This window comes from Malaclemys terrapin, chromosome 10, assembly GCF_027887155.1.
Source record: "Malaclemys terrapin pileata isolate rMalTer1 chromosome 10, rMalTer1.hap1, whole genome shotgun sequence".
NCBI classification, from domain to species: Eukaryota; Metazoa; Chordata; order Testudines; family Emydidae; genus Malaclemys; species Malaclemys terrapin.
The window spans coordinates 23,453,164-23,472,557 of record NC_071514.1 but is presented as its reverse complement, the minus strand read 5'-3'; the positions used below and the strand labels follow the sequence as shown (position 1 = coordinate 23,472,557).

Sequence of the window (19,394 nt, the reverse complement as noted above, 5' to 3'; positions counted from 1 at the left end):
TTCTGGCCTCAGGTGAAGCCGCTGAGTTTAGCACACGCCCCCTCCCCCCAGCCCTGCTCCAGCGCTTGGCAACGCCTGGGGTGGATGTGATGCGTGCGGCCCGTTTGGCCCGAGGCAGAGAAGTGCCAGGCGGCGAGGAGGAGAGTTAGTCAGCAGCGCGGAGAGGAGGGCGGGCGGGCAGGAGGCAGAGCCATGGACAACAGCCCTCTGCGGCAGCAGGGAGAGGAGGGGGCCGTGGCGGGGGGGAGGCAGAAGTGAGGCGGACGAGCGGAGGGCAGAGGCGGTGCCGTGTCGGGGGGGGGGGGTGTCGTGGCGCTGCCAGGGCAGGTATCCGCTCCCCTCAGCGGCCGCCCCATTCCCCGGCCTCGCCCAGGGAGATGAGCCTGTGACATCGCGCTCGGACCCGGGAGGGCGAGGGGGACGGGGCACGGCAGGCGAGCAGCGGCTGTGGCCGGGCGCGGAGGGGGAGATGAGTGTGGCATGCGGCCGCCCCCGGCGCTAGCCAGGGGCCGGTGCAGGGCTAGCCCGCCCCGCAGGGGGCGTTGATTGGAGGGGGTGTCTGTGTGACAGGCGGAGCGGGCTGCGCAAGCCCTGTCAGACGCGGGCAGGTGGGGGGCACTGACAGGGAGCTGGTAGGGCGGGACGCGGCTGTGCCGGCTGGTACAATTCCCGTCCTCCCCCATCGCAGTATGCCAGGAGAGGGGCTAGGCGGGCAGGCAGAGCGGGGTCGCTCGTGAGCGGAGGGTGTGAGAGACGAGTCCGAAATCCAGGTCAGCCCTGGCTGGGTGAGGAGGCAGCGAGATCAGCCGGGGCACTGACCGCGCAAGGGGCGCGGGGATGGGGCTGACCTCTCTTCCAGCCCCTTTTGCGATCGATGGTGTGAGGGGCTGCTGCTAGTCAGGAGCATTGGTGTAGAGGAGGGGGGCAGTTGGAGGGGTCTGGCGTCTTCCCCCTCCTGGAGCAGGTAAAAAGGAGTGGACGCCAGGCAGCTTGGGCCGACATTGCCTGTGGCGGCTGTGACTCAGAGGCTCTTTCTGCTGGGGGGTGAGTTTAGGTGGCAGTGGTATGGGATTTTACCCCGGCAGGTTATAAATAGACCTGCTCAGACGCTGTGTCAAGGAAGGACACATTGGCAAGTTCCAGAGAGAGACTAGCTGTGTTTAGCTTTTCTCCGCAGACAGCTGCTGCCACCACAATGAATGCAAGGAGGAGGCCTAGCTGTTAGCAGCAGGATCTTGTAAGCCCTAAGGAGTGGAGTACTGGGTTTTATCTTATTTTATTGTTTTACACACAAATAAATAAAACTAGCCAGAGAGAGCATCAGAGAGTCTTCCGAAGAAGAAGGACGAAAACCCTTATAAGCTCATTTCAGAGATCTGGGAAGAAACGGACTGGGAGTGAAAATGAAGCCAGAACGAGGTAAATGATTTATTAAGAGTTTATTTTTTTTCTAATTTTAGAAACAACCTGTTTTTTAAGGCCTTCCTATATTATCACTGATTCTGGTTGAGGGGGAAGGAGAGAATTCAGCTGCTGCTTTGGTTCAGTCCAGGAAATACTGAAAAGGGTATAATATAAGGTAAGGTGTAGTCTGAAATTGATTAGGCAGAATTGGATATTGTTAGTTTTTTTTTTAAATTCTGCTGTTTAAATGGATTAATTAATTTTACCAGTAGAGCTCAGGAAAAGGAAGCAGAAACTCATTGTAGTAAACACCTTTTGCCCTGGGAGATAGGATCAGTTAAACATCAAATAGAGTTGTATTCAGACTATTATCATACAATTGCAACATTTTAAACAAAGAAATCAGCCACAGATACAGTCAGGCAGCATCGGGCAATCCTGGCATAAATCAGGGATATATAAATGCAGGTAAGTGCAGCCCAGAAATACATCTAAAACAACTATAATAACTGTTAAAGAATATTTATTTAGTTTGATACATAGGATTCTTTTTAGTAAAAATGTCATGTAAACAGTAAGCAGCAGGTTGAAATAGACATGTTGTTTAATGGTCATTGCTGGTGTTGATCATATTTTTGTATGACTAATCCATAGGCAAAATAAAGTGCACTGAGAATGTATCTGTTTCTACCACTTCAGCTCTTGTATACAGTATAACAACAGCTGCTGATGCCCCTAGAGTTAAAAATATGTCATGGCTTCTATTTTTTTTTTCTGTTTTTCCTGCTGCTATTTTTTGTTTAACCTAACTGCTTTTTAGTTTTGAAAAAACATACATCTCTATTTTCCTGTAGTATTAATAACTTTTTTGGTATTTGAGAAGTGCTTTAAAATAGTCTAGATATTGAGGTGTTAAACATTTAATATGCATGTGCAGTAACTGCTTTCCATTAAGCTTTTTATGATACAATTGTTAATACGGACCTTGCATAGAGGCCTATTATTATTTTCCACACTCTGTAACATCCTTTGTAGACATCATATTCTGCGATTGTATATTAAAAATGTACAGCACGGGTTGATTAGTAATATGTAAATTCACAGTTTAAAAACAATTGCTTATGCTTTAAACCAGGTAAGTGCTACTAAGAAGCAAAGGAGCATTATTATTTTTTTTGAAAGCTGACTGTTGCAAAGCAAGCTGTTTGTAGTGTGCATCTTTAGACTTCAAATCACATGACTGAAGTTTGAAAGCTTAGCTGTCTACCACTGAGGTGAATTCAAAATTTCAAAATAAATAATCAGATAAAACCAGAGAGTCAATATTTGCTGTTTTTAAACTTTTCTAAAAGCTCTAATTGACCTTTGTCTATGCTTTTGTAACTCATAACAGATAGGAAAATGCAGTTGTCTAGTTCATATTTTAAGATGCTTGTGGAATGGTTAATGTCTTTTAATCAATATGATGAGTGGATTTGTTGAGAAACAAAAGAGTGGTAAGAGTGGTAAAAATTTTTCATGGAAACTGGCATTTAGTATATTGAGATTACATCTAATTATCTCTAAGAACCTAAAGACAGTAAAGTGTTTAAACTGCTTTTAGATCAACACCAAATGAAGGTAAGTTGGGGTTTTTAAAACAGTCATAGATAGCTGTTTTCACGACAAATAGAGAAAGTGAATAGCCATTTTAGTAAACGAATATCTGTAGCTTAAATGTGTGCTGTTTGTTAATGTACTTGAGTAATACCATATACAAAGGGGGTTATGAAAGTGCTGCCTAAATGCCACATGCAGCCCACAGACGCTCTTACAGAGGCACGAATCATGCAAATGTTTACATGTGCTGCCTTCTGCATAGCAGCTGCACCACAGTAGAGCAAGCAGTCAAGTGTGCAATCACCTGCTTCCATTTGTTGCAAATTAATAGTGAAGGACACAAAACAAGCATTGCTGTCAGTTTGCCAAGGCCTAAATTGTGGTACGGACCTCCAACATGTTGGACAAAGACCCATAATGAGCACACAATAGGTAATTGGAAAGAAGAAAATTTAAAAGATATGGAATAAACTTATTTAGCATAATTGTTGATAACTCCAGTTTAACTGTTGAGAAATTTTAAAATCTGTATTTTCAAGGTGTTTAGTAGTCTGTATGTTTGAGCCTTTGTGTCTGTGCACAGAAGAATACTGTACTTCTGCATTTCTGAATTGGATGAATGGGGCGGGTCATTTGAACTGGATTTTTTTTTTCTGTAGATGTATATGCCTTCAAAAACCAAGTGGAGAAAAAATGTGTTTTTTTTAATTAAGGTAATGCTTAACCAAGACTTTACCCAAAAGGATTGAAAGATACAAATGTTTGAGGGGGAAAGAAGGAGGATGATTGTTTGACACACCTTTATCACAGTACCTAATTATGAGCTTTTAACAGAGACCAGGTCTACACGACAAAGTTTTGTCAGCATAGCTATGTTGGTCAGGGGTGTGAAAAAAACCACACCCCCTAGTCAACATAGCTATGCTGGCAAAGGCCCCAGAGTAGACGTAACTATGTCAACGGAAGACTGCTTGCATCAGCATAATCAATGTCATTCAGGGAGGTGGTATACTGGCTGACAAACAGTTGGTTTATGCTGTGCCTACATGGGGGCTTTGCCAGTATAACTGTACTGCTGTAGCTATACTAGCAAAGCATTTGTAGTGTAGACAAGTTACAGAGTCACCAGTAGAGAGGAATGGCAGGCAGGGAAGGAAAGAAGAGGGGAACTAATTCTGATGCCCCACTCTTACTAACAGTGGGGTTTTCATAGGACATTAGCTCTGAGGGGGGAAGGTTTATGTGGGATAGAGGTTTATACCAGATAGAGGATCTAAAATACACAGTATGCTTTATAATGAGAGAAGTTTGAAAATTGCAAAGGATAAAGACAAGAAATGTTTCAAGGGAAGTGGCTGGGAAAGCATGAGTATGGACCTCCAAAAGACAAGCTCATGGAGCAGTCTTGGAAACTAGGGAAACTGTTCGTAGATCTGGAAGTGGAAGGAAGGATGTAGCCTCATCACAGTTAAATGTGAGCCCTCATTGGCTGTGTCTTCACTAGCCTTTTTCACTTAAATTTCACTGCAGCTCCACCACTGGGAGCATTAATGTAGATAGGCAGCTGCCCCTTAACTGCTGTCCCCTAACCCTGCTAGGTCTAGATTACATGGTAGTTAAAGCATTGATGGCCACTTGTCTGCACTAGCATTATTACTTGGTACGTTGTTGCCAAGTCTCACAATTCTATCACAAGTCTTGCAATATTTGGTGTTTTTCCTGGAGTCATGTAATTAAGTAAGAATCTCAGATTTCATTCCCAATCACTGAAGCTACAGTGTGCAATTTTAAGAGAAAACAAATTCCATTGTTGACAAAACCATGTCTGTGTAATGTCCTGTCTGCAAGTACAGAAATTTGCTTGCACAGATATACTGTTCTCTTGCAGTGATGGTGTTCGGCCTCTTTTGCTCTCAATAGGTACCTGCCTATTGCATTCCATAAACTAGTTATTTTATGTCTAATTTAATGGAACCAAGTTCCAACAAGATGTGTACATATACAGTGAGTTGCTGTTTGGTCTTACTAATGTATTAACCCTTCTCTTTCCTTACCCCTTTCTTCTCCACTGTTTGTTATGCTTTTGTGGCTCATTTGTGACCCATCTAAAATTAGACTGTAAGTTCTCTAGGTAGGAATCCTCTGCACTTTTAAGTATTAATTCCTTCCCACACCATCCTGCTTTTGGGGAAAGGAGAAGATTTCCTGGCTGACTCGCTTCTATCCTGTCATCCAAGCAAAAAAAGAGGAGAACATCAGGCTGAAGATTATGCTCCTCTCTCCTTCCTCCTTTCCAGAGAAATCAAGACTGGAGGTGCTTGGTGGTCTGTTCCTAGCAGTTGGGTTGAGAGACCCCCTTATGTCTCTTTCCAGTGATCAGTGAGGGGAAAGCTGCTAATTCAGCCTTAATAGAAATTTGGCCAGCTTTGTCACATTGAGGCTGTACATGAAAGACTTTCCAGTGGGTGTAGGGAGAGGGGATGAAGACTGGGATTTACAGGAAGTTGGGAATAGTGCTGGCCACAAAACAAGAATTTAGTGTTGTGAAAAATTTTGAGGTTTTAGAATTTTTCATTTTACATTAGAATGACACTGAGACCTTTTGACATTTTTTTTGTTGGGGCGGGGGAAGAAACAAAACAGAATAGCAGATAACCCATCCTGCACCTGAGAAATCTTTCTAGATGAAAGTTTTGTTGAAACAGATATATTTTGCTTTTAATTAATTGATATTTTCTGAAGAGAAAAGTTTTGCTGAAAAATTCCCAACCAATTCCAGTTGGGAGCCTGTTTGCATGAGCACTTCTTCCCCTAGCCAACGGATACTGAGTGCATTTTTTTTTTAAGGGGACATTGGTAAGGGGGAAACTTTTGTTTCAGGTATAATTTGTACTTTTTTTTTTTAAACTTCACAGGGGCGTCCTTGGCAAGTATTTTAACAAGTGGTGAATAGTACAGCAAATAGATTAAGTAATGAACAGACCTTTTAAAAAAAAGAGATGTGTAATTAATTGCATTTTAGTGTCCCATACATAAGCCCCATCATTTTCAGTTTAAACCAATTTTTACTGAAAAATTCCTGGGCTTTACAAAGTATTATTCAGTTATGATTTTCACCCTACTTTTTTATCATTCAAACATATACATGTATGTGTGTATATATGTATGTTTTATTAGGAAAATACAATACATTGCATGAGATACTGTATATGTGTCAAGGCTGCTTCCCCACTTTGAACTTTAGGGTACAAATGTGGGGGCCTGCATGAAGACTGCTAAGCTTAACTGCCAGCTTAGATCTGGTCTGCTGCCACCATTCCCAAAGCTAATTCCCTTCCCTGGGTAGCCTTGAGAAACCTTTCACCAATTCCCTGGTGAATACAGATCCAAACCTTTTGGATCTTAAGACAAGGAGAAATTAACCATCCCCCCTCCTTCCTTTCACAAACTCCTGGTGAATACAGATCCAACCCCCTTGGATCTAAAAACAAGGAAAAATCAATCAGGTTCTTAAAAAGAAGGCTTTTAATTAAAGAAAAAGGTAAAAATCATCTCTGTAAAATCAGGATGGAAAATAACTTTACAGGGTAATCAAACTTAAAGAGCCCAGAGGACCCTCCTCTAGCCTCAGGTTCAAAGTATAGCAAACAAAGATAAACACTCTAGTAAAAGGTACATTTACAAGTTGAGAAAACAAAGGAAAACTAACACGCCTTGCCTGGCTATTTACTTACAAGTTTGAAATAGGAGAGACTTGTTTAGAAAGATGTGGAGAACCTGGATTGATGTCTGGTCCCTCTCAGTCCCAAGAGCGAACAACAACCAAAACAAAGAGCACAAACAAAAGCCTCCCCCCCCCCCCCCCCGATTTGAAAGTATCTTGTCCCCTTATTGGTCCTTTGGGTCAGGTGTCAGCCAGGTTACCCGAGCTTCTTAACCCTTTACAGGGAAAAGGATTTTGGAGTCTCTGGCCAGGAGGGATTTTATGGCACTGTACACTGGAGAGCTGTTACCCTTCCCTTTATAGTTATGACAATATGTATTACGATAATATATTTGTTTGTGTGTATATGCATAGCTGCCTGTTGAAGTAAGGCTATGTATTAGTCTAGAAGGTACACACAACAAACAAACAGGCACACATGAAAGCTATGAAGCGCATGTGCATCTGAATGTGCTGATAAATCTCACGCCCACCACGTACACATTTCAAGCTGTTAGCAGATAACGGTTTAAAGATTTTACACGCTAAAATGGGAAGAAAACAGAAATCTGTATCAGAATACATTTCAGAACACAAGGAAGTATTCGAAAGCTTTAAACAAACAAAAACAAATTGTGTGGTCCAATTATTAAATGTAAATATTTATAGGCTAATACAGGGGTCGGCAATGTTTGGCACGCGGCTCGCCAGGGTAAGCACCCTGGTGAGCCGGGCCAGTTTTATTTACCTGCTGACGTGGCAGGTTCGACCGATCGCGGCCCCCACGGGCCGTGGTTCGCCGTCCCGAGCCAGTGGGGTTGGCGAGAAGCCGCGGCCAACACATCGCTCGCCCGCGCCGCTTCTCGCCGCCCCCACTGGCCCGGGACGGCGAACTGCGGCCAATGGGGACCGCGATCGGCCGAACCTGCCGCGTCAGCAGGTAAATAAAACTGGCCCGGCCCACCAGGGTGCTTACCATGGCAAGCCGCGTGCCAAACGTTGCCGACCCCTGGGCTAATAGTTCCAAGTCTACAAGAATAAACTGTTTATTCAAATGAAAACATTTATTTGGAGATTAGAGATGTATTGTTTTCTTAAACTCAGAAGTGGCATTATGTTTTGAGTTCTGTTTTTATAGTTGTGCAGCAAACCACATTGATGAACGGAATTCAAAGCATTAATCTACTGAATACTTTTTTCTCCTGTATTTCCATCCACCAAAATAAACCCCAATATTTACCTAGAAAAATTATTAATAGTTTTTTGCACTGATTTTCACCTGTTTTTGTTGTTGTGGTAATAAACACTGATAAATTCCTGGGAAAAATTAAATAAAATAAAAACTGAAAATGAAGAGCCCTACCCATACAACATTGTAATACAGAACCCTTAATTTTATAATATCTACTCCCCCAATAAAATGGTGTCTTAAATACTAATTTTTTATATTGTTACATTTTGGAAGCTGACCGATTAAAATTTTGCAGTTTAAAATGAATAATACAAGTTATGCAGACAACGTAAACAAAAAGTGGAAGTGATGCTACTTCCTGTTTAATAAGGAAACTATCATTCTAAATATGTTTCAATTATGCTTCTGGCTATAGGTTTCACAGGTAAATGCAGGGAAGGGGAGATTGAACTGAAGGTGGTGCTGCTTCCTGTTTAGTGGAGAAATTATTTTGAAAATGATCAGTTGTGGCTCTGGTGCCATAGTTAAATGCAGAGAGGGTGAGGATAAGATGGTTGGAGAGAGGAGGAGGCATGGGTGTGATTTTCCTAATCTTAAGATTACTTTTGTAGAGTAATCTTTTAAAACAAAAAGATGATTCGGATGAAAAACGCATTTATTGGCGGTCAGAATATTACATTGAAATTTCATTATAAGATATGAAGCAGTCTAGCCTTAATCTATGGGGAAAACAGATTTGTTCTTGTAGTATGCAGTGTACCTATGCATACATGGTGTTAGAAATCAAGGTATTTTTTCTTTTTGTTGAGGAGTTGGGTTCTGGTTTCTTTGATTTTTCTCTTTAATATCTACCCCCTTGCTGCCAAAACAAGACTGTACACTCTAGTAGTAAAAGATTACTATAAAAGTTTGCTTTAAGTAAAATTTTAACCGTGAGATGATGGTTTTCTTTGTATTAATAATGAGACTTTTAAGAAGAAAACACTGGTTATTAATAAATGGACTTAATTAAAATGTTTCCTATTGTGAAAACTTATATAGTTGAAATAAAAATAAAAACATTTATTGCCTAAAATTGAATAATTTTAATAGTACTGAAAGGCAAACTACTAAAGGCAATTGATAACTTCATCTGTGAGGTGGAAAATCTTAAGAATTTAGAATTTCCCTCTTCACCAGAGCCCTAGAGAGAGCTGCTCTGGTGTGGTTTCACTTTATATGTCTAGGGGTGGAGTTGAGCTCATGCTATCTTGGAAGAGAGCATGGGGATGGTGGGGCTGATGGTACTGTAACTACATGGGTTCTGGCTATTCACATCACCCCCCCATCCCTCATGTTGGAGGAAGTGCAGTAACTGGTGCAAAGGCAATAAGTCTCCACATCAAAGTGTCTTCCTCTGCACTGTTAGGCCTCGTCTACACTAGGTATACCTGCAGACCCACCTAGTGTAGATGTAGCTTTTGCAGTATAAGAGTGCTTTTGCCAGTCTAGCGTAGAAGCTAGGCTGGCAAATATATGGTTTTTTTTTTTTTTTGGTATATCTGTGTCTACACTAGGACTTTTGCCAATATAAAAAATGTCACCCCTAAATGATTTAACTATATTGGCAAAAGTTTCTAGTATAGCCTTGATCTTACAGAAACCCTGTCATGTGGACTGAGCTGTACACTGGTCTGTGGATTTGGCCCTTATGACTTGATCCAGCACTCACTGAAGTCAAGTAAGACTTTTCACTGGGTCAGATCCTTAGGCTTCAACATATATGGAATCTTAGGCATTGCGATCCTGTCCTTGATTTTAGAGGTCACATTTAAGTCATTAGGAGAGCTGAGTGCCTGCCAGGCCCCAATTACTTGCCTTACAACTTTTGCTGATTGACTTCAGTTTAAAGTACACTACAGAATAAAATTCTACTTCCTAAAATCAGCAGTATTCTCTGGAATAGGAATAGTGTCACCTGATTGTCACTTTGTGTTGTCACTTTTTACTACAGTACCTCTGTTAAAAGAATTTGCCCCTTCAGCACTTCACGCTGGCAAACTGTGTTTCTCTGGTAGTTTTGATAAAGGATTACCTCAGTACCTCCGTTAGAAACGTTCTAAAAACGGACTTATTCTCTAATTGCACCATCAACACATTTGTTGCACGTCTATCTAGCAGTGCAATAATTAGTCAATAGAACAATGTACTTTCATTGCAATTTACTTTTTAATAACTATTTCCTTCATCTTGATGCAGTAACTACTAGCTAAAATCTTTCAAATTTTGAAAAACAATGACTTGAAATAGCTTTTAAGGTATGATAGAAAGTGTTCTTTCTTAGCTTTACTTTCTTCACATAACTTACTGCTTGTGTTTAAGGGTCCCCCCCCCCCCCAAGAGTATATATTAAGGCCAAATTAAGTCTTCAAACATGTAGTGTAGTGGTCTCAGAAGTGCACATACAGTTCCATGGTCATTTTTGCACTTGTAGTTTCTCAAGTAAATCGGACTTCATGCATAAATACGCAGTTAAGTACGTAAACAATTTGTGTGAATGCAAATGGAGCAATGTGGGGCTTTGTGTGTGTGTGTACAATCTCACTTCCAGTTCCTGAAAATTCTCTATTCATAGCATATCTCATACCCCCTCTCTTTGGCCTTTTCATTCTTCTTTTGGTATATATGCAATTATACACAGTAAACAATGTACACTCATACTTGGATTATATATACAATTTGTTGATACTAAAATTCTAAAAGAGGCTTTTTAAAAGGCTGCCTATAAATAGTTATTTAATTAAATAATATGACCATCACAGATGTTCTCCAACCACTTCCATGTAATTATACTAGTTATTTTGACCAAATCAAAATTTTGACACTTATAATTTTGCTCATCATATAGTTTGTATGTATAAAATTTGTTTTAATTTGTTATGGTAGATTTTGTAGCAATGAATATTGGCCTAACTTGTAATGTTAGCAGCTTTAAACAATTTTAGGAAAAAAACTGTCGGACACAGTGCCAGAGAGCCTTCTAAAATTATGTAGACCTAAAAAATTATGTAATAATGGTGAATAGAGGAGCTGTTCCCAAGAAGGGCTTGGGGAATGTAGAGAGAATAACTACGCATGCAGTCAGGGAGGTGAATAAAGCACTTCAGGTAGCAAAACTGGGGAAAAACCTAATTTGTGTTCTGAACATGGTCACAGTCTCATTGCAAATAAATCCAAAATCATTGGTGTGTGTATAGTTTTATCTGCAATGATTCTGAAAAGAACAAATTCAAATAATGGAGCTTGTTTCCATAACACTGTTTCCATCTGAACTATTTAACTGCACCACTGGGTGCATAATATTTTTGGTTACATGCTCTGGAATATTTTAATAGCATGCAATCTTTCAAGATTTTCTGTGCTACATAACAAATCTCTCATGGGTGAAGAAGAAATAGTTGGCACTACTAATCAGTGCTCTGTTTCCTAATTTGTTATTTCTCTAGAGTTTTAACATCCTAAACCTAATATGCTTGTGATACTAGCTGCAGAAAACTGCATTAATGCAAAGTTAATGCTGTATTGTTAAAATCAGGACATACAAAAGCTAGGGACCTGACAGCAATGTTAACTAATTTGTTGGTAACTGTCTATTTAATAGTGCAATTTTTTTTTTTTTTAAGTTTCAGTGAGAATGTCCAAGAGGAGGGGTGGGAAAACCTTAGGGTTACACTTGGACAGAAGGAAGAGGTAAGATATTTAGATATATTTCTAGTTATAGAAATACGATTTGATTTACAATTTAATACCATTAGTATAGCAAAAAGATTCAGATTTATAGTCACCTTAAAACAAACTAAAAGATTGCTAATTTCTGGTAAGAATAAGAAAAAGTTGGAATGTGTTGGTTGGTGAGGAAAAGCATAGATGATTTACTCACTCGTATTAGAAAATCAAAAAGGTATAGAAACGTGGTCTAGTGCAGTGGTCTCCAAAGTGGGATCCTTCGGGGTGCGCAGCAGGAGGAGCACCGCCAGAGCCCCCTCCCAGCAGTTCGGCTGGGAGTCCGAGCAGCTTTTTTTTTTTTTTTTCGACAGTTCGGCCGGGAGCAGGGAGTGCGTGCTCAAACATTTTGTACTGATGGGATGCGCGATCAAAAAAGTTTTTGGAGACCACTGGTCTAGTGGATAGGGCATAACACTGTGAATCAAAAGACCTGGGTTTCTGTTCCTGGCTTTGCTGCTGACCTGCTGTGTGGCCTTGAGCAAGTTCCTTCACCCCTCTCTGCCTCTATTTTTTCTTCCTACCCTTTGTCTGTTTGATAAATTCACTGTAAGGTCTTCATAGCAAGATCCGTATGTGTCTGTTTGTTTGTACAAGACCTCATTCATGGGGTCCCAATCTCAGATGGAGCTTCTTGGGGCTATCATAATAGAAATGATAAATATAATAGTGGATTGGAGGCATCAACCGATCTATATTTCTATTACTATGCTTTCAGAAGTCCTTCTGTAAATACTTGAGGGGCAAGAGGCATGCATGTTTTAGACCTTAGAATGATTTTTAAATATTTAAATTCTTCCAGGAAATATTGTAACCATTCTGCTTTAATATTACATTAGCATTTTAAAAATTAATCTCCTTAATAGTTTGTACTTAATGTGCTTCCACTGAGGTCAGTGGATTTTGCCATTATCTTCAGCGGCAGCAGGATTAGGACCATAGTGATCCCATTTAGGTTTTGAAGTTCACATCTCAGAATATATCTTCACTGCAGAGTTATCTTGGGTGATTGGCACTCAGCTTAGCCTGGGTGTGAGCATCCACACTTTAAAACCATACCCAAGATACTGGGTCCTTACTGGCACTACACTCACTCGTGTGTGTGCTAGACTTCTGGGGGCATATCCCATGGCTCTTTATGCTGAGACACTCTGATTTTTCCCAATGAATTGTGGGAAAACGTGTCTGTCCTTTTAAACACACGGGAGAATTGTGGGAAGGCATTGGAGGACTATCAGCACTTGAGTGGTTTAGCTTGCATCCTTGCTGCAAAATGGGCAGGCTAGCAGCTCTAGTGAAAGTAGAACCCAGGCTGTAGCTCAGACCACTCACTGTACCAGTTCTCCTGGGTTGAAAGCACCACTAAACTCGGGCAAGAGGGTTTTGTGTGTGGATGGAAGGGATGTTAAGGAAAACACTTGAGTTACTTTTCCAGTGAAAATGTGAAATGTATGGGCAAGGGGAAATGGGTTAGTTTTCACCATGTCTAGTTGTTTTGTCTGAGCATTTTTTATAAGTCTGGGTAAACTGGGCAGCAGTACGTTTACTTGTCTGTTTCGTCTGAATTTTCAAAATGCATTCACAGCTGAAGAGAAACCCCCGACCTCACCCCGAAGTCTCTGCTTTGTCTTTCTGCTGGATTGAAGAGGAATTTTACTGTGTTTCCATAGGGAAGGGAATTTCACACCAGTAGTCACTGAGTAGGGACTAGACTATCGGGATCAGCCTGAACAGAGAATGGGTAGTGAGATCACAAAGGATGATAAGATTAATTACCGTTCAGCTAAAATAATAGCAGATACCTACTGAGCCTGCTCAGGAGTGACTCTTCCTCTCTGCCCCCCAATGGTTTTAACTTTAGTTTGCCCTTTTCTTCCCCCAAACCTAATAAAGTACACCGATTTTATTAAGGATCTTATTCAGGCCAGGTTTCAAACTACTTCAGATGTTACTTTTCAATAAAAACATGATTGGAGAGGGGTTTTTTACTTTGAGGGGGAAAATGTTTCTCCCTCGCCTCTCCATTGCAGTACTTCTAATTCAAAAAGGGTCAAAGGGATTCTGCTCACATTTCATCATTGAGCAGAGACCAAAGATGGAAAATTGAAGCCCAAAAAGAATACGTCTGGAAAGTTAGAAGTATGAAGAGAGGGGTGAATAACAACGGTTGCTGCCATAACTACAGTAATAACTATTCTCGTGCAGTACTTGGAATGTTCAGATAGAACAACTGCAGATGGGCCATAGAGGTAGGAAGAGTATTGAAGACTCTAGTTTCAAAGGAAATTTTAATTCTAATTCCTTTAGAGGTGTTTGGATTTTTTTTAAAATGTAATTTGAAAACCACTGCTATGTTCTAACACTGCAAAAAATGTATAATTGTTGAAGGCTAATGCTGTGCCATGAAATGAGCTTTGTTTAGAAGCTCACACACACTCTATTCATGAGGCCTTGTTACGTAGTATGTATCTCTTGTACAGCATTGAACCATACTTATTTCACCTGCAAATAATTTAATAAAACTTATTTTCTATCAACAAAATAAATATAGTAATTCAAGGAGGCCAACGGCCGAGGAGAGGCCCATGTCTAAGAAATGGTCATTAATGACTTTGTAGAGAGAGGTTTTGCTGAAGTGTAAAGGTAAAAGACAGATTACAATAATTCAAGAATAGAGTAAGGGCTTGTCTGCACTTAAAGCGCTATAATAGCACCAGGGTTGCCAGGTGTCTGGTTTTTGACTAGAACACCCAGTCAAAAAGGGACCCTGGTGGCGCTGACTGGTCTGTTTAAGTCTGGTACAGCGGGGGCCCGGAGCTAAGGCAGGCTCCCTGCCTGCCCTGGCTCCGTGTGGATCCTGGAAGTGGCCGCCAGCTCCCTGCAGCCCCTGTGCACATGGATGGCCAGGGAGGTTCCGCGCGCTGCCCCCGCTGCAAGTGCTGGTTCCGCAGCTCCCATTGGCCAGGAACCGCGACCAGTGGGAGCTGTGGGGGTGGCACCTGCAGGCGCGAGGACAGTGCGTGGAGCCTCCCTGGCTGCCCATACACCTAGGGACTGGACGTGCTGGCCGCTTCCTGGAAGCCGCAGTAAGTGCCGCCAGGACCCTGCACCCCAAACCCCTCATCCCCGGACCCACCCCAGAGCCCACACCTCCAGCCGGAGCCGTCACCTCCTCAGCACGCCAACCCCCTGTCCCAGCCCGGAGCCCCTTCTTGCACCCCAGATCCTGCACCCCCAGCTGGAGCCCGCACCCCCTCCTGCACCCTGGTCCAGCCTGGAGCCCTCTCCTGCACCCTGAACCCCTCATTTCTGGCCCCATCCAGAGCCTGCTGCCTAGAGCCCATACCCCCCCCCCCGCACCCTCTACCCCAGCCCGGAGCCCTCTCCCGCACCCCAAACCCTTCATCCCTGTCCCCACCCCAGAGCCTGCACCCCCAGCTGGAGCCCTCACCCTCCCACACCCCAGCCCCCTGCCACAGCCCAGTGTAAGTGAAAGAGGGTGGGGGAGAGTGAGCGACAGAGGGAGGCGGGATGAAGCAAGCAGGGGGCGGGGTCTCAGAAGGGGCAGGGCAGGGTGTTCGGTTTTCTGTGATTAGAAAGTTGGCAACCCTAAGTAGCACTTTCAGAGTAAACACTACCTATGCTGATGGTAGAGGCTCTCCTGTTAGTGTAGGTAATCCATCTCCCTGAGATGGGGTAGCTATGTAGATGGAAAAATTCTTCTGTTGACCTAGCACTGTCAACACAGGGACTTAGTTCAGCTTAACTACACTGCTCAGGGGTGTGGATTTTTCACATCCCTGACAGACGTAGTTAAACTGACCTAATTTTCTAGAGTGGACCAGGCCTAACTGGTTATGAAGTTGAAACAGCAGGAGTGGATTACAATGCTCAAGGAATTTGGAAGTGAAGAGCAGGAAGTTTGTTATAGGACAGAGATTGGCAACCTTTGGCACGTGGCCTGTTACCCTGGCAGGCCAGGCCAGTTTGTTTATCTGCTGTGTCCGTAGGTTCGGCCGATTACAGCTCCCACTGGCTGTGGTTCACTGCTCCAGGCCAATGGGAGTTGCAGGAAGCGGCGGCCAGCACATCCGTCAGCCCGTGTCACTTCCTGCAGCCCCCATTGGCCTAAAACGGCAAGCTGCAGCCAGCCCAGCCCTCTAGGGGGCTTACCCTAGCGGGCTGCGTGCCAGAGGTTGCCGATCCCTGTTATAGGATAAGGGAGACAGACAGTCATGTATTTAAAGATAGAGTGCAAGGAGCTTGATGACAGAAAGAATAGGGAAGAGGAAACTGAATGCAGTCTAATATTAATCTAACGCTTCAAGGTTAAATGTTTCAGTTTCATTTTAATAGCCTTGTGTTGGTATTTGTCAATTATTCCATAATGTTCAGTTTTTGTGTCTCTTTCTTTTTTTGGAAAATGCTTGTGCTGAGTGGTTAAAATTCACTAAGGTCAGCTTGGCTGACTATCATTGTACTTCTTTTGTTTGGGTATACTTACAGGCATTGAGATGTCAGTAGCTGTGTTGTTATGTTATTGTGGATGCGTTAGAAGGCACAGTTAAAGTATGCTGCCTGATGTGCAGTTGCAGACGTGATGCACACAGTGAGGCCTGGTCTACATTGACTACTAAGTCATGGCCAGTATCATTAGGGTTACCATTCGTCCGGATTTACCCGGACATGTCCTCCTTTTGTGTGCTAAAAATAGCGTCCGGGGGGAATTTGTAAAGCACTCACAATGTCCGGGATTTCCCCCTCCCCTGGCAGAGCAGAGCGAGCGGCTGGGAGGGCTGCAGGAAAGTCCCGGGCTGGACTCCGGAGCAGCTTCCTCCTCCCACCTCCCCCTCCCTGCATTCTGAGCCGGCCGGCAGCTCCTCCTCCTGCAGCCCGCTCCGGCAGCCCTGTGCAGGGCCAGGGACCGGGTTTTGTGTTGTGCTGGGGAGCTCAGCCATGTGTCCGGCTGGCACAGAGCCCAACACCCTGTTCTGAGCAGCAGGGTAAGGGGGGGCAGGAGAAGGGACAGGGAGGTTCTGGATGGGGCAGTCAAGAAACGGGTGGGGGCTTTTGGAGGGGAGTGGAGAAAGTTTTGGGCAGTCAGGGTACAGGTAGGGGGTAGGGTCCTGGGGGGCGGTCTTAGGAGGGGGCAGTTAGGGGACAAGGAACAGGGAGTCTTAGGTAGGGGGTGGGGTTCTGGAGGGCAGTTAGGAGCAGGGGTCCCAGGAGGGGGCAGTCAGGGGACAAGGAGCGGGGGGTAGGGGGCTGGGAGTTCTGGGGGGGAGCTGTCAGGGGGCAGGAGTGGGGAGAGGGATTGGAGCAGTCAGGGGACAGGGAGCAGAGGGGTTTAGATGGGTTGGGCGTTCTGGGGGGGGCTGTCAGGGGGTGGGGAGTGGTTGGATGGGGCGTGGGAGTCCCAGGGGTCTGTCTGGGGGTGGGGGTGTGGATAAGGGTTGGGGCAGTCAGGGGACAAGAGGCAAGGAGGCTTAGATAGGGAGTGGAGTCCCGGGGGGCAGTTAGGGGCAGGGGTCCCAGGAGGGGGCAGTCAGGGGACAAGGAACGGGGGGAGGGTTGGGGGTTCTGGGGGGGCGGGAAGTGGGAGGGGCAGGGGCGGGGCTAGGGCGGGGCTCCTCCCGTCCTCTTTTTTGCTTGTTGAAATATGGTAACCCTAGTATCATGGCAGCTACTGTATTTTCTGGCGTATAAGACTACTTTTTAACCCAGGAAAATCTTCTCAAAAGTCGGGGGTCGTCTTATACGCCGGGTGTCGTCTTATAGGGCGGGTGCTGAAACTTCCGAGCCAGACTGGAAAATCTGCGGTCGCCGCATATGGTGGGGGGAGCTCAAAAACGGCCGCGGCCGCATCCCCGCCCTATGACGAGGTGAGGGGGCGCCTCACCGGGAAGGTGTAAGTGAAGGGCGGAGCAAGCTGCAGGCGTCCGGGACGCCCGGGGTATGGAAAAAAGAGCTAGAGCGGCGCTGTGCCCAGAAAAACACGCCTCTTTCACCCGTCTGGCCCGCCCTTGTATCCTATTACCGTACCTCCTTCTCTGCCTCTCAGATCTCGCTCCTGAGGACTGCAGTGAAGCGGCGCAGGCACGCATGTGCGAGATCTGAGAGGCAGAGAAGGAGGTAATAGGATACAAGGGCGGGCCAGACGGGTGAAAGAGGCGTGTTTGCGCTACCGCTCTGATAGTCTTGGAGACAGGGAGGGCTGGGCAGGCAGGGAGAGCTGACCAATCCAAGCAGGCTTTGTATACAACAACCAGCCAATCGCTTGCCGTGATTGGCTGGTTGTTGTATACTGGATACCACATACAGTACAGCACCAGTATCTGTACCTGTTCATACAGTATAGCACCAGTACATACAGTACAGTATACAAATGTCCAACAGTCAAAACCCCATCATGGCTCCACCAGCAAGAAGAAAGAAATATGAAGCCAGTTTCAAACTTAAAGTTGTAAACTTTGCCATGGAACATAATAACTGCGCTGCTGCAAGACAAATATGGAGTAACAGAAAAGATGGTTCGGGACTGGAAAGCAAATGAAAAAGCATTAAAGAGTATGCCAAGGGGTAAGTGTGCATTAAGAAGAGGCACTCCACATTGGCCAGAACTCGAAAAACATGTAGCAGACATGGTGAATGAGCATCGCCAAAACGGTTATGTAGTGACACGAAATAAAATACATTTGTTTGCACTTCAGTGGGCCAAATCTAACCCAGATCACAGCAACAGATTTAAGGCCACTGTATCCTGGTGTACTAGATTCATGGGAAGGCATAATATGGTACTGAGGCAAAAGATGAAAATTGCCCCAAAATTACCTGCAGATCTTGATAGCAAAGTAAATAGTTTCCATCGATACGTAATACAACAGCGCACTAAACATGGCTATGCGTTAAGTAGTATTGGAAATATGGATGAAACTCCAATGAATTTTGATATGGTTGGAAATAAAACTGTCCATCAAAAAGGTGAAAAAACAATTTTAATTAAAACAACAGGACATGAGAAGTCCAGTTTTACAGTGGTACTAGGATGCACAGCTGATGGCGCCAAACTGAGACCAATGATTATTTTTAAAAGAAAAACAATGCCGAAATTCAAGTTCCCTGTTGGTTGTTTTGTACATGTGAATGAAAAAGGCTGGATGGATGAAGAAGGGGTAAAGCTATGGCTTGATAATGTATGGAGCAGGCGACCAGGTGGACTTATTCAAAAATGTAGTCTACTGGTGTGGGATATGTTCAGGGCTCATTTAACTCCCAGCACCAAGCAAATGCTTGCAAGACTAAACACAGATGCGGCAGTTATTCCTGCAGGATTGACATCGTTGGTACAGCCACTGGATGTGTGCCTAAACAAGCCATTTAAAGATCGCATTCAAGAACAGTGGAATGAATGGATGGTTATCGGTGAAAAGTCATTCACAAAAGGAGGAAACATGCGTGCTCCACAGTTGGATGTTTTGTGCAAGTTTGTCATAAAAGCCTGGAATGATATTGATGCAGAAACAGTAATCAAGTCTTTCAAGAAGTGTGGCATATCAAATTCATTACATGGTATGGAGGACGACTACTTGTGGCAAGATGAAGAGGAAGCCGAAGCTGAGACCACACCATCTGATACGGAATTCTATCCATACGATGACTGCCTTACAAATGTATCACAAGATGTCATTGATGTACTTATGATATCAGATGACGAACAGGAGGATTTTGAAGGCT

The 19,394-nt window shown here is 43.9% G+C and overlaps 1 protein-coding gene across 1 annotated transcript in view; it reads left to right on the top strand.

Annotated features, from left to right (window-relative positions):
- The first annotated feature begins 315 nt into the window (after window positions 1-315).
- The window catches only part of ATOSA (atos homolog A), a 59,419-nt gene continuing 40,340 nt past the window's right edge, over window positions 316-19,394 (top strand). The window contains exon 1 of the mRNA XM_054041400.1: window positions 316-1,419. Coding sequence (XP_053897375.1) covers window positions 1,404-1,419 — 16 coding nt within the window. The 5' untranslated portion in view covers window positions 316-1,403. The remainder of the gene's footprint in view (window positions 1,420-19,394) is intronic.